At 33.2% G+C, this 22,500-nt stretch overlaps 4 protein-coding genes and 2 non-coding genes across 6 annotated transcripts; 3 read left to right on the forward strand and 3 right to left on the reverse strand.

Annotated features, from left to right (window-relative positions):
• Positions 1-2,260: 2,260 nt before the first annotated feature.
• LOC120217470 (ethylene-responsive transcription factor ERF091-like) lies at positions 2,261-2,980 on the reverse strand. Its single transcript, XM_039214557.1, has one exon. The coding sequence runs from the start codon at positions 2,972-2,974 to the stop codon at positions 2,261-2,263; it is 714 nt and encodes a 237-aa protein (XP_039070488.1). The 5' UTR covers positions 2,975-2,980.
• A 2,229-nt stretch (positions 2,981-5,209) lies between these two features.
• Positions 5,210-7,294, forward strand: LOC120217684 (nudix hydrolase 15, mitochondrial-like). The gene is made up of 4 exons (XM_039214758.1): positions 5,210-5,615; positions 6,311-6,453; positions 6,804-6,923; positions 7,021-7,294. Exons 1-4 carry the CDS (start codon positions 5,276-5,278, stop codon positions 7,195-7,197), a joined length of 780 nt encoding a protein of 259 aa, XP_039070689.1. The 5' UTR covers positions 5,210-5,275; the 3' UTR covers positions 7,198-7,294.
• A 70-nt stretch (positions 7,295-7,364) lies between these two features.
• Positions 7,365-8,910, reverse strand: LOC120217683 (spermidine sinapoyl-CoA acyltransferase-like). Its single transcript, XM_039214757.1, has 2 exons — positions 8,058-8,910; positions 7,365-7,981 (listed from the first exon to the last, which is right to left on the reverse strand). The coding sequence occupies exons 1-2, from the start codon at positions 8,858-8,860 to the stop codon at positions 7,444-7,446; spliced, it is 1,341 nt and encodes a 446-aa protein (XP_039070688.1). The 5' UTR covers positions 8,861-8,910; the 3' UTR covers positions 7,365-7,443.
• Positions 8,911-12,998: 4,088 nt separating this feature from the next.
• Positions 12,999-13,072, forward strand: TRNAI-AAU. Its single transcript has one exon. It is a non-coding gene; the product is annotated as a tRNA-Ile (tRNA).
• Positions 13,073-17,784: 4,712 nt separating this feature from the next.
• LOC120217448 (GDSL esterase/lipase At5g45920-like) lies at positions 17,785-20,693 on the forward strand. The gene is made up of 5 exons (XM_039214537.1): positions 17,785-17,925; positions 18,034-18,270; positions 20,071-20,135; positions 20,223-20,387; positions 20,530-20,693. The coding sequence occupies exons 1-5, from the start codon at positions 17,827-17,829 to the stop codon at positions 20,684-20,686; spliced, it is 723 nt and encodes a 240-aa protein (XP_039070468.1). The 5' UTR covers positions 17,785-17,826; the 3' UTR covers positions 20,687-20,693.
• Positions 20,694-21,620: 927 nt separating this feature from the next.
• Positions 21,621-21,693, reverse strand: TRNAI-AAU. The gene has a single exon. It is a non-coding gene; the product is annotated as a tRNA-Ile (tRNA).
• Positions 21,694-22,500: the final 807 nt, after the last annotated feature.

A 22,500-nucleotide genomic window follows, 5' to 3' on the forward strand; every position in this document is an offset into this window, starting at 1 on the left:
ATTGATAGCCGCTACACACCTGTCTTTCCTTAGGATGACCTTCATCTTCAATTTCCACAATGAGAAATTTCTCCCATTGAATTTTTCAATATCAAATTTTGTTGCCATAAACTTCTTTTACGGATAGCTTCTACTATTTCACTATCGTGAATAATTCTCTGGAACCTTCAAAGAATGGGTAATACCTTCTTACTTTCTTATGTTGGAGGATCCACCTTTTGGTGGCAACCACAAAGACAATAAGCATATATTACACACTCAAATCTGGCTCTGATACCAATTGTTGCGGAAGACGGCTATCGGATAGAGCAAAATCGCAACTGATAACTTGAGAAAATAAAAATGAAGATAAAAGAGACACAAAATTTACGTGGAAAACCCCTAAAATTATTAGGGTAAAAACCACGGGCAACGGTAGAAGAATTTCACTATGAGAAAATAGGAATTACAACCTCTCTCGATCTACCAATGAGAAAACAATGATAATTCTCTCTTGATAAAAAGGAGAAAACAACTCTCAAGAAACTCTCTAAATTCTCTCTAGTATTGGAAGAAAGCTAGAATGCTTTGGGATGTTTTTGAAGCTAAATGAGCTAGGTATTTATAGTAGAAGCTTTAAGGACTAATCTTATAAATACCCTAAATTACAATGACTAATTGCATAGTTTTACCATCCAAAAATTCAACAAAAGTTGGCTACCTAAATATGATAAATTTTTTGTTTACTTTCAACAGTACAAATTGAGGAAAACACAACCAAGTGATGGCATCGTGAGATTACAAATCGGGTAAACATTGAAATATCCGGTCAGTGCAATAGGCTCATGGCTAATGAATAAATTAGTACCTGTCTAAACAAACACTAACCAACACATATATCTGAAAGCCAAAGAAATGTCATATAAACGAACGAAGAAGCCAAACATCAAGAAAATAAGCAATTAAAGAAATTCATAGAACTATAGACAAAGAAGAAGACCAATTAAAAAAATTACATTAAAAATGTGAAAATACCAATAATCATGATATCCTTTATAAAAAATTAAAAAAAATATTATTATAAATGTGTTAAAATACAACTATAAACAACATAACTGAAGTCTGAACAACGATAGACTGAAAAATAAAAAAAGACAGAAATAATGGATGAGCAAAGCCACCGCTACTATCGTTGTCGCTAAAAACTTGTGCTAACCGCCTTTAACTGTGATATAGTAAAAAGAAGGGAACAATAGTTTTCACTATATGTTAATAAAAGTACCGTAGCAAAACAATTAACTATCATAAATAATAATGACAATAATAAAAGGAAAAAATAATATAATTATTATGTCGCGATAGAATGTGTTATTTTAAAAGTATTTTTGTTTGAATTGATGTAATTATAATAATAAATGTTGTTTTCAAAGTTAACATAATCTTTCAAACGTAGTACGTTCGGAGTGAGAAAGTAGAACTCACTTGATTTGATTTAGCATATAAACCTTGGGATGTTGATAAGTATTCTAGAAAGATGGTCCAAAATTTGTCATGAAAGGTGGCTAGCTAGTTCTTCACACTCAGACATGTGATTTCATCAAGTTTATCTCAATATAAATCACTTTATTAGAGCTATGAAATCGTTAAAAGCAATTTGTAAGCTCAACATTCATTAAGTTCGTCTAAAAATGACCAATCAAATCCTAAGTTATAAACTGATTAAAAGCATAAAAACTCATCTTTTTACATTGATGCATTCATCAAATCCGTCTCACTAGGAACAATCAAATCTTGAACTATGAATTCATTAATAGAAAAAGCTCAATCTTATGCATTTACATTGCTCGACATTGAAATCGATAAAGATATACACTCTTTTTACAGCTTCGTTGAGCACATAGAACTTAGGTAAAGATTACCGGCCTTGATTCAAGTTGTTTTTAGTTTGAGTTGAATTTAGAAGAACCATGTCAATCCAACTAAAATTTGAATCAATTTTAGTTTAATTCGATTTATTTTAGTTTTGGATCAAGTTTGGAACGTCATATTCTGGTCCATTTCAGATCTCATGTTGAATAAATCGGTTAGTATCAAGTTTGCCATCTTTGATAATTATCGGAGAGTATACGAAATAGAAAATCCAGTTGTTTTGTGGTATATCCGTTGTAATGAATCCTGAATGTTTATAGCAATAAAAACCTAGACCATACATACATTCCCGACGACAAATAATGCATGCAATTCACTACTAGTACTAGTAGTAATCTTTCTAATGTTTGTGTTAAAAAGAAGACAGCATACTCTCCAAATAATCACTCCCCAAATCCTGAAACTCAAACACATCTTCTTCACCAGTTGCCAGTTTCTTTAGTTTAGGCTCTTCAACCTCACCGTTTTCCTCCCGACCTCTACACACCGTTTTCGGGTTATTCCCAAGACCTTGATAAGCAGCAGTCGACGAACAATGGTCCAAGTAATCAATGCCTTTTGTGTTGTCAATTCCCATGGCTCCATGAACCATCTCTAGTGGGAAGTTAAGATATGCTTTGGGGCCTCGGATTCTCAAAGCAGCTTTGTCGTACGCCATAGCGGCTTCCTCGGCTGTTTCAAATGTTCCGAGCCACAACCGAGCTCCTTTCTTGGATGAATCCCTTATCTCTGCGGCGTACTTTCCCCACGGCCTTCGTCTCACTCCCCGGTAGTATCTCGTCGCCGCCTTCTCAACTCTAGTAGGATTCACTTTAACACCTCGAGGGCTTATATCTTTGGTTGTTCCATCGTTACAGAATTGACCTAAAGGAATAATCCCATCAAGAAGACCCTCCCAGGCGTCGGCTCCCATTGAAGAACCCTGTCTCCCATCGAGGCATGGCAGTCCTTCCCAGGATTTCGACGTTGATTTTGTCTTTGCTTCTTCTCCACCGATGAAGTTTGCCCATACGTTCTCTAATATCAACTGATTAAATGTTGCATGGCGACTGCTTTCTATAGCCATCTTAGTATCAATTTAACTCCAACCGTATGATGATTCAGAAATATAAACCTTTGAATACGCGTGATTTGGATCTTTATCCTATCATCTATGTCAAGTTCCAGCAAGAAACTTGTCATTGAATCAACCGGCCTGCTTAATTCATGGAGAAGAAATGGAATTCAAACAATAAAGAATGGAGTGGATTTGTTTATTCCAAGGCCTTAATGTTGACTTATATGGCTGGTCTAATCATTTGAAGGCTTAGCTATTTATTCGGTGACTGATGTTTCATATCAATTTGTAATCTGTAAAAATCCAAATTTCTTGGTATACAAGCATCCACGTACCATCTTGATTAAAGAATAAGATTAAACTTATGGCAAGATATATATAAAATAAGGCCGCACGCTTCAACATTTAAAAAATAGAAAAATATATAATAAACTTGAAAGGTCGAGATTAAACGCTTAAAACTAAAGAAAGTTTGAGTCTTATGCAAAAACGGTGGTTATTCGATGAACCCAAGGAAGAAAACTTCACTAACTAACACGACCTTGGATTGAGTCTTAATTCACTTCATATTTTTGTTGTTATGATAATTAAAAGGTTACCGATTCATTTATATTTAAATATATATTCACGCACAACCAAACAATCTTAATGATTAAATGAATGATTATTATCTTTAAAGGTCTTGGGGATCGAACACGAAGGACGTTTGAACGTTCATTGTCAGATAGTTGGAAGTATACATACGTCATGCTCGAACCCAATACTCCTAAGAAATAACAACAATCCCCTTAATTACTTATATTACTTTATTTATGTGTTACATGATCGTTGTTAAATAATACAACCCAAAATTTGATTATTTGAAATTTAAAATATTAAAATAAATGTCAACTTGTGACATCCATTGGGTGGTATTTGCATCACAAATATAGGGAGAAGAAGATGTCGTTCAAATTCTATTACGAGGTCGATCTATTGAGGGTGCTCTAAGGAGCACCATGGTTTTTTAAAAATCACCAGTTAATCATGCACAAGTTGGAAAAAGGAGAAGATCCATTGTTGGTCCATTTACTGATTTTACGAACTTGTAGGTTAAAAAATGATGATTTTTGAATGGGACATCTCCCTTAGAGCGACACCGAGGAGGTATCTACTCCAGTAGTTAACCGATGGCTCTATAAGAAAAATAAGAGGTGTTGGCATTAGTCAAGAATATGACGTTTCTTAAAGTATCAGCTATCGATGGTTTCTTTACCTTATTTTAGATATAATAGCAAAATTAACACACATGTTTCTATTTTAATTCTTTTTTTAGAGTATTTTATTCTAAAATTTTAATTTTCGGTTAAAATAGTTAATATTAAATAGAAATAATTGGTTAATTAATTATCAACATATATCCGCAACATGAAATTTTAACATATACTTATTTATTGACACGTTACATGTCATGTCACCCAAAATAATTATATGATATATGTCATGTCAACTATAGAGATATGTATTACGTTACCAAATTATTGACGTAATATGTTTAATGTTATCAAATTTGATGACACAAAATGTGCTATGTCATTTAAAATGATAATGTATAATGCATTATGCTACCATAAGTGATGACATGATGTCTTCCCCATCACCATAAGCGATAATATAGTGTGTATCACATACATAGTATGTGTCACACTATCGTTAGTGATGGTGTGACATGTGTCATGTCACCTAAAACAATGATATGTCATTTCTATTATTATTCAATGGATTTTCTAGTAAAAAAGATCACCAAACTACTACTTTGTTTCTTCAATTTCTTTCCTTTGTTTCAAATTCGTCAAAAAAAAACCTTTTAATATTTTAAAATTCATAGTAAATCCTAATCGAAATTAAAAGTTTAATTTTTTTATCTATTATTGTCAATTACCAAATCATCTTGAAATAAATTATATTAATCGTCTGGCTAAATATATCTTTTCTATTGATTGACGATCACTCTATTCATTAAAAATTTGACCTTGAAGGTGGCTGTAAATTTGTAACCTTATAATTTTTTGAAAAAGAAAACTTTAACGTATCACGTTAATATTACTTAAAAACAATTGATGATAATGACTATAATGAAAGTAAATTAAAAGTTTGATATCCAAATTGATAATGCTTAAAAGTTTAGTGATCAACCTATGTAGTTTACCCTAAAAATTTCAAAGGAAAAAGAAAAATGAACTGAAACACCTCTTTTCTCAGGAAAACAGGAAAGAATCATTAATTCTGTTCCCTTGTTAGACTAATTTGTACCATGCAAAACCTGGCTTCATGATCTTCTCACTTCTAAAGAGATTACCTTTATTTGCTCCGCCATTTGTCAAAGTTATCCCTTCACCATCGAAGAGACTCCTGGCGTTAGCCCAGCAGCTGCGTCATTACAAGCCTCCATCTTCGTCCTGGGATGACAACGACGAGCGAACCATCGAGGAAGCCGCCGAGAAAGTTGTTTCCCAAGTGGGTTTTCAAGAATCCGCTACCCAAGTAGCTCAAAACTCGGATAAATTCAGATCCAAAAGAGCTGCTGTTTTGATCTGTCTCTTTGAAGGGGATGCCGGGGATTTGCGTGTCATATTGACCAAAAGGTCTTCCAGATTATCAAGTCATTCGGGTCTGTTTCGTTCTATTTGGTTTGGTTTAAGATTGGGAAGTTAATGGTTAAATGAAATGTTTGGTTTTTGTTTCCGCGAATTGTTTACTCTCGTGGGATTTCGGATCAGCTTTTGATTGGTTGATGGGAATTTTTGATGAATGAAAATTTTAAAATTTCTTGGGAAGGGAATGATGATTTTACTAGAAAGTTACTGGATTGAGTTGAGGTATATATTTTTTATTATATGTTAGGATCCAAATGTTAAAATTTGACTACAGTCACTCTGGTGATTGTTTTTCTTTTTCTTTTTTAATATCCTTTGTTTGGTTCGTAAGAAAATTCAAGCCACAGAACAGAAGTATTCGCTTAATAACATTTGTTTTCTACCTATAGAAGGCTCATTGCAGTACGTTTTCCTTTTTGAATGTCAGGAACAACCAACTAATGTTATTAAGGCTTGAAATCAATATGAAGTTGAATCCTTGATTGAGTTAGAATCAGTTGAATCCTTTTTGCTGGATACTATCATATTTTGGTTTCCTAAGAAAGTTTGGGTGTTTCAGTTCACTTGAATTAGTTGCTTTAGATTCACCTAAGTCTAGGAGTTTACATGTATAAGATTGTGATTTTGTTTTCTCTTATCTTTCCTCTGTGTAACCACCAAATGTGGACTTAATGGTTATTGACTTAGTGTCTTTGAGGGTTTGTTGCAGGGGGAGTTTCATTGCTTGGTGGGAAAGCAGATGAGGGGGACAAAGATGATGGTGATACAGCTACTAGGGAGGCTAAAGAAGAGATTGGGATGGACCCTTCACTTGTGAATGTGATAACTGTTCTTGAACCGTTTCTGTCTAAGGTGTTGAAATATTTCCTCTTGGCTTTTCCAGTATCTTCATCAACCATTCATCTACTTGGTGAATGGAATTAGTTTGATTTGAATCAGTTCTCATTTGGATGACTGTGACATTTTCTGTTCTATTTATCAATAAGTAATATTTGTTGAAAGTTTTAGAGTGTCTGTCTAAAACTCAACATTCAAAACTTAGCATTAAAGCGAAGAAGAATCTATGTAATAAGAGATAGACTGTTAAGTGTGCAGCAAATTTATTGACCTAAGCTTGTTTGACCAAATACAAATTCTTGAGCAAGTTATTATATCTGAGAACTTTACATTGTCTGTCTAAAATTTTTTGGTTTTCCGTGCAGCATCTCCTAAGAGTAGTTCCTGTTATTGGTATACTTCATGACAGAAAGGCATTTAAGCCTACTCCGAATCCTGCAGAAGTCAATGCGGTATTTGATGCTCCACTGGAAATGTTCATTAAGGTTCCTCTCTTCAACTCCAACTCCAACTCTTATGCTTGTTTTTAGTTTTAACCTTTTTTTTTCTTCTCTTTAACTGTTTATGGTTTGCTTTGTTCAGGATGAAAACCGAAGCGTGGAAGAGCGAGAATGGATGGGAGAGAAGTATCTTCTTCACTTCTTCGATTACGAGTTCGAGAATAAGAGGTATCTAATATGGGGTTTAACTGCTGGTATTTTGATAAGAGCTGCTTCAGTGGTCTACCAGCGACCACCAACTATGCATTGTAGAAAATAATTATAAATAAGATTTGTTCATTCATGTCAGTCTATCATCTCTTTGTTTTACTCTCCACACAACTAAATCAAATACTAATTGATTATCAGATTAGCCATTTAATAGCTAGCAATATCACCTTCATCTTGATAGGTTTCAAAGAAACAAATACAGTACTCGATATCGGCAGCTCAATAACAAACAATTCATAAGAAAAGCGAAGATAAAGCTCAATGCTATCATCAGGTATCGGATTCAGGAAACAGCTCAGAGTTCGGTAAATTCTTTCCGGCTGAATTTCTCCATCTCTTGCCTAAAATCAGCCATGGCAGTCTCACGCAAGCTTACCAACACTTTAAACCCTTTCTTCTTTCCCGTATTATTTGATGAGGCGTAGGGCAGGAAAAAACATGGCTCCATACTCCCAAGGAAATTGGTTGAAAGTGGCAACACCGTTACCGGACCTCCCCAACCGAAATCCACCGCCGAATGGCCTAAATGTCTCCAATCAGTGAAACCACTCACCCCTTTTCCGGCAGTGATGCCGTCTTTGTAGTGCAGTTCTTGCAAGTCGATGAAAGATCGGACGAACTCGTCACTAGCATTGCTTTTGCTCTTCTTTATTAGCTCAGCCGTTTTCCACAAAGGCTGCTCGATTAAGTCCTTGGCACTGACCTTGGCGTACATTGCGACGCAGCCGTTGCCCCAATAGCCAGCAGGTAATGCCGGCTTTACCACTTTGCGGATGTTCATCAAATATGAAAACTTCACGATCTCATCACCTTGAATCTTCGAGGCTTTCACCCTGTTTAATCATCAACAATAAAAAACCCATTTATGTGAAAAATTATGAGAAAATTAGCAAACTTTTTTGAACTTACTTGGCTCGCCAAATATAAGCACCCAAAATTTCAAACGTGGTTAAACCCAGACCACTTTGTCCAGAAAGCAAAGCCTTCAGCTGGTCCAAGCATTCATCTTCCACATAAAAACACTCCTTCACAACATGTCCGATATACTGTGTGTAAGGATTGAAACCTTTCTCTAAGCTTAGGAACTCACGAACAGGAGCTTCAACTTTCGGTGGGTTCCTCGGACCCAACAAGGTGGGTCGATCCCAAACCAGCTGAAACTTCACCTGGTTCACCCCACGAGCTATATCAGCTGCCATACAGAAAAACTGGGTCGCACCAAGTCCATCACATAGAGAATTATGTATGGCCGCCCCAAGAATAAAGCCACCGCATTTAAACACCGTTAACTGTAAAGTACAAGGATTTTCCATCGTTTCTTCCTGGATCGGGTCGGGAACAAACTGCTCAACCAAATTCATGTCGGGATCCTCGAGGTAATTTACAGACTCTAATCTACAGTCTACGGTGGCTTTGACAAGCGGTAGGCTTTGATCCACCCGACAAAAAAGCTCATACCTCCCGTTGCTGGCACGGCGAAGGGATCCTGCAAGAGGATAATAGTGGTGGAGAGCGGCGGAGATAGCGGAGGGGATGACGTGGAAAGGGTCGCTATCAGTGGTGACGCTGGTGTTGGTGTAAGCTCGCAGGTAACGGAAGGTGACGTTGAGGGAGTGATCATTGTCTAGGTGAGAGAGAGCAAGGGTGTGGTCCTCTGTCAAGGGTGCGGCGGAGGGGCGGAGGAGAGCGGTTTCTAAGACTTGGAGCTTCATTTTTTCTGGGTTTGGGGTTGGTGGACTGGCGGCGTTCAAGAGGGCGGGGGTTGGTAAAAAACGTGGGAGAATGGCATTGCCACAAGGCTGAAAGACTCGCCCTTTAAACTAGTCATTGAAGAGGCAGTGTACTTCTTTGAATGTTAGACTTTGGGTAACTAGAATTCATAATACAATTCTCACTATTTTCTTCATTCATTTTTATTTTTTATTTTACCTCAATAATTTGGACATTTTTCCTGAAATATCACCGGTGACCGGTATATTTATCGATTTAACATCGGTCAGATTATATTTTTCGATCTAACACCTTTAACAGTAAAGCACGCCCCCTACATCGCGTTATATATTGATTTGGCGTCATGTAGGGTATAACGCGCCCCCTATACCACGCTATATGCTGACAGGATACACGTGATGTCAAATTAGATTATAAAATTTGGTGAGCCAACTCCTCCATTATTATTTAAATAATTAAATATGCAAGTTGACTCTCAGTTTATAAATTAATAAAGCTCTCTTACCCTCCAATTTTCATCCCTTCTTTGGTTATTTCCTTTTTGTCTTTAATAAATAATTAGTCATGATTAAATTTAACTAGTGAATAATTTTTATGTAAAAAATATTCTTAATAATTAAGTTTATTTCTCTATAAGTTTTACGAATGATGAGAGATAATTAAGTTTATTTCTCTATAAAATCTTTAAAATTTAATAAATAATAAAATTTAAAGGAGTCATGATTTAATTTTACTAGTTTTAAAATTGAAGAGACTTAAAGAGTGAATTAAACCAAAAAAAATTATAAGTAAAAATTTGATTTTAAAGATAAAATGATCCTAAAATTTAATTAAATCAGTAAATTTTGCGAGGGGCAAGGACTTAATTATTAGTATAATTATTAGTTTAATTAAACTAGTTAAATTTAATCATTACATGTTTTTTATTAGTATAATTTTCATAAGATTTAACTTTATTTTTAATTAGAATTTGAAGTAATATTTAATAAAATTGTTTTTTATATTTTTTAATGTGAAATCAAAACAAGTGAAGATTTGAAAATATGAAGACTAGAATGGATTAAAATTGCAATTTATGTATATACAAAGGTTAAGAGTAGAAATTAACCTTTCAAGAATCTCATAATGATCGTGATCTGGTATCGGAAAGTTTCACTTCTCTATTTTTGACTAATTATTTATTAAAGACAAAAAGGAAATAACCAAAAAGGGATGAAAATTGGAGGGTAAGAGAGCTTTATTAATTTATAAAATGAGAGTCAACTTGCATATTTAATTATTTAAATAATAAGGGAGGAGTTGGCTCACCAAATTTTTATAATTTAATTTGACTTCACGTAATACACATGGTCGCGTTATACCCACGTGTATCCCTGTCAGTCTATAGCGCGGTGCAGGGGGCGCGCTATACCCTACGTGGCGTCAAATCAATATATAACGCGGTGCAAGGGGCGCGCTTTACTGCTAAGGGTGTTAGATCGAGAAATATAATCTGACCGGTGTTAGATCGGTAAATATACCGATCACCGGTGATTTTTCGAGAAAAACGTCAATAATTTGGAGTGAATAATTTGGTGATTATCTTATGAAAAAATTAAATTAATAAAATATAAAAATATATCAATTCTATTAATCATCAAATCAATTTCTCATCAAATATTGATATTTGATTAATATCATTTAAATATTATAATTAAATAGTCATATCATATGTGTAATATACTTAAAAATAATTAAAAATAATAATAATTAACAAAAGTATGTCAAAATGCAATTATGTCTTTTAAATTTGCATTATATGTGTATATATTTCAATGTATATTATTCCGGTATATGAATATATTACTTTTCCATTATCTTTTTTGATACATGAAAAAGAAAGTGAAAAAGGGGAGGTTGTGGGAAAAATGCATTCCCTCTGCCAAACCCCACGATCGTCACCGACTTCCCCTTTGCAGATATTAATACGGTCCCAATGTATTTAAAATTGTGAACGGATGTGCAACAAAATTGAAAAAAAAAAAGCCAGTTGCAGACTGAATGTTGTTTTCGAATTCAATCAATTTGGAGCAATAAAACAAATGCTCGGGGTAGGTGTGATAAAAACATAATATTATATATTAAATATAATTTAAAATACTTTTAATTGCGTTTATTTTCGCCCTTTTTAACATTAAATTAAATGTCATTCCTTAAACTTTCCCACCTATCCATACTATCTTCTAAGACACAAGTTCTTTGAAAAAGCTAATGTTGAATAGAGAAATAATGGCTTATTTAGAGAAATAATTAAAAAAAACAAAGAAAAAGAAACATGGATGTTGAACAATTTTAAGAGGTGTTGACCAGGGTTTCAAAAAATGGTCCGCGATCGTGATTTCGACCGTGATATAGCGGTTTCGTCGCCGTCCGAATTACCCGCGACGGTCGTAATCACTATAAATTCGAAATAACCAAAAACGCGACCACGACCGTGATTTAAAATCCTGATGCTGACTGCCTGTTATAATCGTGGAGATATCCGACTTGGGTTTAGGATTAGTCGATTGAATTACTACCATGATTCTTTAAAATTTGTTAACTCTCACCACTCAATGCAGCACGACTCCAAATGGGAAAACTGAAGTATAAAGATGCCAGGGTAAAGGACTGTCCAATAATCGATGTATGTTATAGTCTTCTAGAGTAGACAAGTGTTTAATCTGAATTTTGAACTTCTTAATATTTATTATCTATTTTATTTATAATATTCATCTTAAATTTTTATTTGTGTTCGTTCTATATATATATATATATATATATATATAAATATCATATACAAGTGTGAATGCAGGTGTGACTGCAGGTGCGATGTTGGCGCCGCATGCAAATTGCTGGTTGGGATCGGCGAGGGCTGAAGATGACACGTGCACCAAATGCACTAGCACATAATATTTGTTCATTTTTATTTAAATTTTGTGCATTTTTTCATTTAATTCAAAAAATTAATATTTGATATTTTTGTTTTTATTTAAATAAGATGTTAGACCTTTAATATATTGTTGATGTGACATAGTAAATATATGAAATAAAAAAGGGCAAACTATACAAATGATCACTAATGTTTGAGTAAATTTTAGATTTCTCTACTGAAGTTTCAAAAGTAGCAAATTGGTCGATAAAACATCAAATATGTCTTTGAACAATGATTTTATATCTAATTTATCCAAAAGATTTTTAATTTCTATTTTTTTTTCGAAATATCCCACCACCTTCACTATATCCACGTGAACCACCTTTCGAACAGCACCAACCCAAGGTGGCTTGTTGGTCGCACAATAAAACTGTTGCCTTCATTGATGCTTACCGCGACAAATGATACATGCTTGGTCGTAAGAAATTCAAGGCTGTACATACAACCCCACAAAATGTAAACCGTGTAAAAGATATCATCAGGAAAGAGATAAAGAAAGCCTGTCCATGATGTGAAATGGATAACGTTACAAGGCTGTTGGAACCAAGGTTCTCAATCGATTTAAACAGGCAATGCGGCAAAGAGTTGTATCTTTTTTTTTGGGTAACAATAATACACTGTTAAACAATGTGTGAATAAGCTCTACTCAGCCAGCTCTATCCCTGTTAAGAGCGTGCCGAACTTCATTTAGAGGTTCCCAAATAAATATAAGGAGTCCGACTTCAATAGGCTTAGCCTGATTTAACCAAATCAGACTAATTTAATAATCTAAATCGTTATTAAAATTTTAGCCATTATAATCAATAATCAGTTGGTCTAATGAAATGATGTACTAGATCTTTTAAACAAAGCCAGATGTTCAAATTCTGATTTTTACGAATAAAACATATTAGGTTGAGAGAATTGCTCTTCCTCTACAATACTGGATCTAGTTAGTTGATTAATTTAAAAAAATCCTACCATTACACTAGTGGGTTTTAACTCTTTCTTTCACTCAAATATTTTTGTTGTATTTTTGAGAGCTTAAAATTATATATCCAACTTACTAGAGGTTTTATTCATCCATTAAGTTTTCAGGGAGGGAATGCCAACTCGACTTAAACCATAGTAATCGACCTTCACTTAGTATATAGATATATATTATAATATATGCAAAAGGAACCAGCGGCCTATTAGCTCAGTTGGTTAGAGCGTCGTGCTAATAACGCGAAGGTCGCAGGTTCGAAACCTGCATGGGCCATTTATTTAACTCTTTTTACCAAACGGTGCCGTCTGCTTATTATATATTGATTTCTAAACGATGTCGTTTGGATATTTTAGCTCATTGTAGGGCACTCTCAAGCAGATTACATCCCACCCAGCTCCTATTTTTATTTGTTTTCAATTTTTTTTGTCATCTCGGATTATAAAAATTGAACATCTGAAATAAATCTATACACAAAATAATTTAAATATACAAATTTTTTTCTTTTTAAAACCACTTGATGATTTAATACAAAAAAATAACACATTATTTATTGAAAAACATGTATATAAAACAAATTATTAGCATGTAAAAACGCATTTATAATATTCAAGATCCATAAAAATAATATAAATGTACACATTATATCATTCAGTTTCGTGAGTCGGCCTGAGTTTCCTCTTGAAATAGCAGCTCAACCTCAATATGCGGAGACCAAACTATTCGGGTACCAAACAGGAGTCGTCAAGCTGGAGAGCGGCTCGTTTCAAACCTATGATGATGATGTCTATTTATAGATATGATGATATGATGATTATAACTGTAGAAATAAGTTTGATTTTAGTAAATCATGTGAGATCGTTATAGAATTAATCATAAGGTTGTAATCATTTGAAGAGTATAAGACTCTGGATAAATAATGAACGAAAATACTATTTTTGAAAAATATTATAACAAAAATAATAATGATCTTTTCATACCATAAAGAAAGAATGATTATAAGACATGGCCATATCTTCGAAGCTTTTTAGCGCGGGGATAGCAAATCCACTGCCTTCAGCAGCCAGCCCCACGACAGGGACCGCCATTAAGATCTGAGAGCATGGTTTTCAAAACCGGATCGATTAGCGAACCGGCCGTGTTACCGATTCATTGGTTCAACCGGTCGAACCGGTTTGACCGGTCAAAAGAACCGGACAACGTCATAATTATTTAAAAAATTAAATAAAAATACCAAAAACATTTAATAAAAAATAATTTTTTATATCACAATTCATATTCAAAGCAAGTCATAACATATATAAGTTAAAAACCATAAAATCAAATGAAACAAAATGATTCAAATTAACTACAACATAATATTTAAGGTAAAACATATTAAATAATAAATATAATTATATAACTATAATTAAAAAATAAATTTAGGGCTAAAAAAATCATAACAAAATGATATTGTTTGGTTTAATTTTTTTTAAAAAAAATAATCCCACATGGTTAAGAAACATAGAAGATCATCCCAACTAACTTCTATAAATAATAGAGGTAATTTAACATTCAAAATCATAGAGCCTTTTGGTAGCATTGAGTGAACTATTCTTTCACTTTAATCAAGCTCGAATTTTAGGCTTCAATCGAACTTTTAAATTTTTTTTTAGTTCAAGCCTTTTCGAGTTCAAGCTTACTTTTAAAATTTTCAAGTTTGAGTCGAGCTCAACAATACTCGAGTTCGACTTGGCTCGTTTAACAAACGACGTCGTTTGGTTTAATTTAAAAAAAAAACAAAATTGGCGATTTTTTTTTTCGTTTTTTCCAAGTTTTCAGCCGGTTCGGTTTGAACGGTTCAGCGGTTCTGGCCGGTTCACTAATAACGGTTCAACCGATCTAGATTGAACCGGGACTAGGCAACGGTTTCCGGTTGAACCGACCGATCCGGTTTTCAAAACAATGCCTGAGAGTGATGCCGGTGCACACAAGAGGAATGGTATTGGTCTTAGCCCATGATTTAGCCTTTATTTTTTTTTTCCAATCGACCACCTTCTTGATGTTGTCACTTGTATATATTAATACACGGTGGTAGATCCAAAAATATTTTTTAAGATGAATATATATATACTTATAACAGAAATTTTTTGTGTATGTGAACACAAAAAATTTTAACACCGTCATCAAAATAACAAACTACATAAAAAGTTCAAATTTCAATGTTAACATATACCCACTCTGGAGCCCATTTACATCCCCACTGTTAATACAGCAATGTCTACATTGACCTCGACAGACTCATTTCAATGTTCAACAGTTTTGGGACGAATTATGATATGTTGTCCAATATAGTTAATGTTTTGGGACTCCATACCCTAATTAGCAAGTTTTTAAAACTCAAATGATATTCCTATTTTAAGTAGCAAGCTTTTGAGTGGAATATTGATTGCAAACAAGCATGCGTAAACATTTATGATGAGAATTTAACAGAATTGAGTCTCAATATCAAGCCAATCCTCACATTTTCATTTACATCACTTTTTTTTTAAATTAAGATTATATTTTTAATATAATGATTAATATCTGATTTAGAGGTTAATTATTTGAATTTTAACTAGATATTATAAAGATCTATTATGAGAGTGATATTCTCAATCTAGTTTGTTTCATTCATAATATCAATATTTAAGCTCTAATCGCCGTTAAACTAATTAATAATCGATAATATTTTTAAGAAAATTATAAAATAATGCATATAAGGTTTGGCGGTTAATATAAAAAAAATGGGTAATGGGCATTAAAGTAGCTTTGTTGGCGTTCGCAAACAAACAAATGTTGTTGTTCAAACAACATAAAATCATCAAAAGAAATTGCATATCAAGGTATATGTATATTTAAAATCATCAATGAAATGTAATTTGACGACGCTATATTAAAGTTCAATCCAGTTTTTTCGACGGTGTTAACATAAATAATCCAATCTATTATAATAAAGATTAAATGATATAATTTAATTAAAAATAATTTTAATCATTCAGTGATCTAAAATATAAGCTGACTCGTTTATTTTAGAACTCAATTAAAAATACTTATTCTTATAAAATTCGATCCAATTGAAACCTAATCAATATAAGCATAATTATTTTATTTCAAACCTTCGGAAAAAGTAAGGATAAACTATAGTGGTGGTCACTTTTGTTTCATTTTTCTTCTAATTTTGCCTACTTAAGTTTCACTTGTACTATTAGTTAATTACAAATTGACCACTAATACATTAACTCAGATCATATTAATAACATGACATATCAATAAAAAGAGTTAATTGAGTATTGTTTAGAATGTTTAATTATAGTTCTATAAGAACCTTAGTTGTCATCTTGATTTCACTTTGCCGTTTCTCCGATCACCTTCTCCAGTCAGAATCAACACCGGAATTTTATTGCGATTTTTTGGTTAGTTTTGACTCGATTAGAATTGGAAAAAAATTATCCAATTTCGTGCACTCCTCTACAATTTGAAACTGAAAAAAAGAATCACAAATTCAACATTTTTATTTCTCAATGTAAATGTATTAGACTACATACACTGATTTAGGTGTCAATGTATTAGACTACATACTTATATCACTGCAGAGTTCAATGATTCAATAAAGAATAGTAAAAGTTATAATGCCGAAAAGCATATGGATCTATTTCCATGCAGTCGGATTCAATTCATTTTGCAATTTAAAAAATTAAAGTAGGCTGGTCCAGTTGGAGATTTTGCGAGGTGACATCACCGATCTGTTTTCTATTTAATAAAAAATAATTAAATAAATTACGAAATAATATTGTCAATCTTCCACATTAGACATAAATTTTGTCTTTTGAACTATCTATTGTTAATGCATTTTCTTATTGAGCAAAATTACGATCAAAATGGCGGTAAAAGTTTAAGGCATACAAAGTGGACGAAATTTACTCATTATACGGAATCCTATAAATAAAAAATACCAATTTTCTTTCCTCTACAATCTTTATCGTATTGAGAAACAAAGAAAACAATCTAAAGAACCACTACCATTTACGATGATCGGCTATTACCGGTACGATGGCCGTCACAACAGGTGGTGGTTATAATATGGGAAAATAGCTAGATAGGATGATATAAGAAGATGAAAAAAAAAGAGAAATGATGAAAATAAAGAAAATGATATTTTATATAGATTCAAAATAATAAAGTTTTGGTGTAAATTTGATTTATCCAAAACGATGTCGCTTTGATACCATCTACCATGTCATATCACCGTTAATTATTTAATGAAAATGCGATCAAAACATGAATGATTCAATAAATTAGTAAATGAATTAAAAAATTTAAACTTTAGCATCTAAAATAAGAGTTAGAAGAAAATTTAGGAATAAAATTTGTAATTTACTACTTTAAAAAAAATCTAGTTGAGATCAAACTTTCATTTTCTTCTCTAATCTTTTAATTAACATAAAAAGCGAATTCATCAATGGTTAAAACAACATTTTTTTTAATAAAATTAAATTTCTGATTAAAAACAACAACAGCAATGATCATGCCAAAGAAGTTTACATAAACTTGAAGTGCTCATCATTTTCACAACTTTCTTCATTGACGAAATTTCTTGACGATATTACATGAGCATGGTGAGGCATGTTGGCCCACCATAATTATGAATGCCCCCATTCGCCATTAAAGCTCTTCAAGGTAAAAGGATCAGTGCCCTGAGAATCTAATGTAAAGTCTAACACCCATTCCTTCATGTCAATTCCAACTCAAAACACTTGTCTTTGAAACTTGATCAGTGTCCAAACCAGCTCTAATCTTGTTGTCGGTTCAACTAAAGATGCTGCTTTGGTCATTGCAGAACAAGTTGTTCACTGTTTAATTATTGCCTTTGTCCAAGACCGAAAATCTTTCTTTAATCTTGACTTCTTGTCTGTATACGCAAATAAGTTGGTGTGCATTTAATAACATACGCAGTCTTTTTTGTGTCAAATTCAAGGCAATTCCTCCTCCCTTTGGGTTTTGCTCTAAACATGAGGCCAACGATCTTTCTTTTTGGAGACTCCATCACGGAGGCTTCCTTCTGTGATGGCGGTTGGGGTGCTGCTCTTGCAAATCATTTCTCTCGCACGGTATATCAATTTTGTTTTAATGGCGGTGTGATATTGAAGAGGGTTTGTGATGAAACCTCTAAACCCTTGTATATATATTGAAGAGATTTTGTGGTTTGATATTTGCAGGTTGATGTGGTGCTGAGAGGGTACAGTGGGTACAATACAAGGTGGGCGTTTCAGGTGTTTGATAGGGTTTTTCCTGCGGCGGAAAGCGGTGGTTCTGAGGGTTCAGCATCGCCGCTTGCGGTGACCGTGTTCTTTGGAGCTAATGACGCTTCCCTTCCCGATGGATACGCTGCTTTCCAACATTTGCCGGTTGATGAGTACAAGCAGAATCTCCACTCTATCGTCTCCTCTCTCAAGGTTCCATCACCTCTTTAGAATTTTCTTTGTCTGCTACAAATTTGGTAACAGTTAATCAATCAAATATTAGCAGTTTCATTTGGAATAATTTAATCTCCTTAAATTTCTAAAATAATAATGATTTTTTTTTTAAAAAAAATAGGTCAACAGACATAAATTGATAAGTCCCGTAAAACTATATTATTCTATACGTTCATTTTTCTGAATCAAGGGTTTACTTATCTAATTCAAAATCAAATAAATTTTATATATGTTTGTAATTTTTTTATAATTGATATATTAATAATTTAATGTTGGGTTTATTAGTACTATTCTAGTTATTATGCATATAAAATTTAGAATTAATATAATATATCTATCATATCGATTCAAAACACTTTATTTGCTAATATATTTAACAGTTGAAAAGTTTTTACATAAAATAAATACTTAAATATTTCTATTTTATTCAAAACGTGATTTGTATAATATATATAACATAAATTTCAACAGATAAATGATTAAAATATTAATCATAAAAATTACAAAAATATATGTAAAATATTATTTATTTTTAGAATCTCTTTCTTTTCTTTTGGGGTTATAGCATGTAAAATTGAGTGACATAAATTGCGAAAATATAAAACATTTATTTTTATATTATAAAAGTAAAATACATTTGTAAATTATATAAAATTATAATTTCAGTTCCAATAATAAAAAATTAAACTTGTAAATTATATTTTGTCAAACAATACTACAATTGAATTAGGTGGTGAAATTGTGCAACTGTTTGTTTTCTTGAGTGCTTCTCTTTTTCTTTCGTATAATTTTAATATTTGGATGGCACACAACACTGTTTCCGATTTGCTTATCATATTATCAGGCTGAATTCCAATTCAGATCGGAAAGGTAAAAAGAAAGATGATTTGAATGGTGAGACTTATTGATATTGGTTGGCAAAGTGGGCCTTTGAATATCCAAAAAGCAAGAGATGAAGAGTGGGTGGCTAAGGCCCAGTTGTCGCTGTTATTGTTCCCCACTTGCCTTGGCTAATGCTTAACCCTAATATCAATATATCCCTTTGTTTTAATCTTCTAGCTATAGGATGCTAGCTACCTACTAGTATTCTTTACGCGAAACCACTCATAGGGTTGGCGCCCCGTATTATAGGCAATCATGCTATTTGTTGTTAATGCAGCCCTTTCTTTTGGTTGGATTGGAAGCCCCTTGTATGCATATATTTCTACAATCTTTATGTTGACTGTTGACAAAAATCACAAGTGTTGTGCCTCTCGAGAAATAAAGTTGGAGCACTGATCTCAAAGTTTATTTGATATTGCGTTGCCACTAAAAGCTCAATATTATATTTGTTTCCTATTGATAGAAAAAGTTGAGTTAGGTTGGTTTTTTTGACAGTTCACCTCTTTTTTAATTTTGGTGAAAAGTTGTAATCAATGATTTACGAGTTATAAAGAATAAAAAAAATTCTAGAACTCCGAAGGATAGAGAGTTTTGGAGGAATTATGGAGATCCCAAAGCTCACTAGGATGAGGATAAAGCAGCGGAGGTATAACCGATATGGAGGAGGAATAACAGCTTCAATCATTATGAAAGAAACTACTTTACTTGTTTGCCAAGCTTTAAAGCCTTTTCTATTTGTCTGTTAGGTACTTGGAATATTTTAGTGTAGGCTGGAGTCCTGGTATTCTTTAGCAGTTTAACTTCGTCTCCAATTGAGGAAGACGTAACAAGTGTATGTTACTCATTATATCAACTTCTGCTGCTCATAGCTTTTCATCTCCTCTTTTGTGGTCTCAAAAGAGATGGCCAAACACACTCATTATACTAATTACTCCTCCAATTGATGAAGATGAACGTCTTAGGTATTGTTCAACATTTTCTATCCACTTTGCATTTCGCATCTTACCATATGCTCAATACTTCTATGCACGCAAACATTCTTGATGCAGATATCCTTATGCCGAGAATCCATCGGGTTTGCCCGAGAGGACGAACGAAGCCGCCGGTGTGTTCGCCAAGGCATGTATGGAAGCTGCTGGAGAATGTGGGGTCCCAGTGGTAGATCTCTGGACCCGGATGCAGCAGTGTCCTGACTGGTGCAAAGCATTTCTTAGGTATCTAAGGCATTTTTATTATTATTATTAGTATATCTTCAGAATCTTTTTTAACTACTGATAACGCACATACATCCTGCAACACAATTGCTCGAACCCGAGACCTCTATAGAGAATAATTATGATGTTGGTATAAATGCAGTGATGGTTTGCAACTCACACGGGAAGGCAACAAGGTTGTGTTTGAAGAGGTAATGAAGAAGCTGAATGAAGGGGGCATAAGCCTGGGAAAGCTGACAGTTGATCTCCCTCTTATTACTGATATTGACCAAGATGATCCACTTAAGACTTTCCACTAGAAGTTAGAAAATCTTAATAAAATCACTTAAGTATTTTATTTCATTTTATTATTTTAAGCAGATGGTCTCAAGTTTTATTCTGAGATGATTGTAATCAGTACAATGACTCTCCATAAATCGAGTTGTGAAAGTAATAATGAATGTGAGATGTTTATGGAAATTGTATGTAGAAACAGAGCACTGCCCACTTTCCAGGAATCATAGTTTTACTAACCCAGGAACATCCAAATATCTATGAAAATATGATTCTAATTTTAGAGATGTCATTGTTGGTATCACAAACTCGAAACATGAATCGTAAAAATAAAGTTAATATGACTAGAAATATATCATAAAATGTTTTAAAAGATTAAAAGATTGTATTTTCTTCGAATATGAGGTTGAATTTCATTTGTTATATAAATAGTTGAGGCTGACTCGGTTTTAGTTTCCTTGACATCTTTTTGAAGGTTGCAGGTTTGAATATAATTGTTTTCAGTTGAAGAGATGGTTGTAGTATAAAAGCAGAATAAGCTTGTTATAGATGGCTTGAATTAATTTGAAATTAAATGATGAACTAAAATGGAAAAAATCGAAACATTGTTCACCTACTCACCAAGTGTTGATTCTATTGGAAATTCTCCTAAGCAGAAACACTGAAGGTCGAAACAAGGCACGTCCCCCGACTATGTTTATCCACCTTCTGATTCCAGCTCCAACAGTAGTACCCGCAATTAAAATGTTTATATGAAATGAAGAAAACAAGCTTGATGATGGGAAAGTAAAACAAAAGATGACGAAGGGAAAAAAAACAAGAGAGGAGAGTCTAACAGTACCTCAAAGGGTGTTCCACTTGAAGGAGTAACGACAATTTTCTAAAACATATTTCTAGTTTACCCGAATTATATATAAAAGTAAGCAAACACCATAAAAAGCATAAAATTTAAAGAAGAGATGGCCCATGCAGGTTTCGACCTGCGACCTTCGCGTTATTAGCACGACGCTCTAACCAACTGAGCTAATAGGCCGTTGATTCCAAGCATAAATATTATAATATATATTCATATACTAAGTGAAGGTCGATTATTATTGTTTAAGTCGAGTTGGCGCAATTCCATTATGGAAAGTGGCAAGCCCTTCCCCTCCTATATATTGAGTGGCTAAAATATATGTATTAATGTGAAAATTATTTATATTATATCCATAATGATTCGTAAAACATATTAGAACTATCTGATATTAGAAATGGTTAAAATTATATTTATGGTATAAATAATAATATAGTTAAAAGAAAAAAATTGGAGATGGATAAAAAGTTTTAAATTCCTTTAATTTTAATTTATTTCCTTTTTATTTTTACCTTTTAGATAAAATTCAATTTTTATGAAATCATTTTGAGAGACCGGATTAGTATTTTACATCCCTATAACAAATTAATGATGTTTACTCGGGTGATAAGCCAGGTGGGTTCACATATTCATTATTCAATGATTAAAAGGCCTACGTAGGTGGCGTTGCCAATGTTGTTACGGATTTGATCTTCAAAAGAGAAAAGCTGGTACAATTGATTGGTTAACTAATTGCCAAAAAGAGCTTGTTACCATATGAATTTATGTAGCTGCTGAGACTATCTTTTATGGAGTAATAATTAATGTTTGCTTCTTTTTTCATTTAAAAGAAACAAAATAAAACGCATTTTGCGGTGTACAATTCATTTCGTTGGGCTAGCAATAGATTCACGAGTTAAGTTTGATTTCTTACCAAATCAATTTAATGCTATTGATTTCTGTCACTTAATTTCTCGGCATTTAAATCCTCAACTGCCCCCCCCCCCA

This window comes from Hibiscus syriacus, unplaced genomic scaffold (genome assembly GCF_006381635.1).
Source record: "Hibiscus syriacus cultivar Baekdansim isolate YM2019G1 unplaced genomic scaffold, ASM638163v2 tig00110187_pilon, whole genome shotgun sequence".
Lineage (NCBI taxonomy): Eukaryota > Viridiplantae > Streptophyta > Magnoliopsida > Malvales > Malvaceae > Hibiscus > Hibiscus syriacus.

Excerpts from the sequence above, each read along its gene's own strand:
- LOC120217470 (XM_039214557.1), bottom strand. The coding sequence starts at position 2,974 with ATGGCTATAGAAAGCAGTCGCCATGCAACATTTAATCAGTTGATATTA.
- LOC120217684 (XM_039214758.1), top strand. The coding sequence starts at position 5,276 with ATGATCTTCTCACTTCTAAAGAGATTACCTTTATTTGCTCCGCCATTT. Across the intron at positions 5,616-6,310 it reads CAGATTATCAAGTCATTCGG|GGGGAGTTTCATTGCTTGGT; the intron begins GTCTGTTTCGTT and ends GGTTTGTTGCAG. Across the intron at positions 6,454-6,803 it reads TTGAACCGTTTCTGTCTAAG|CATCTCCTAAGAGTAGTTCC; the intron begins GTGTTGAAATAT and ends TTTTCCGTGCAG.
- LOC120217683 (XM_039214757.1), bottom strand. The coding sequence starts at position 8,860 with ATGAAGCTCCAAGTCTTAGAAACCGCTCTCCTCCGCCCCTCCGCCGCA. Across the intron at positions 7,982-8,057 it reads GCTTATATTTGGCGAGCCAA|GGTGAAAGCCTCGAAGATTC; the intron begins GTAAGTTCAAAA and ends ATGATTAAACAG.
- LOC120217448 (XM_039214537.1), top strand. The coding sequence starts at position 17,827 with ATGAGGCCAACGATCTTTCTTTTTGGAGACTCCATCACGGAGGCTTCC. Across the intron at positions 20,136-20,222 it reads GATGAAGATGAACGTCTTAG|ATATCCTTATGCCGAGAATC; the intron begins GTATTGTTCAAC and ends TTCTTGATGCAG. Across the intron at positions 20,388-20,529 it reads TGGTGCAAAGCATTTCTTAG|TGATGGTTTGCAACTCACAC; the intron begins GTATCTAAGGCA and ends GTATAAATGCAG.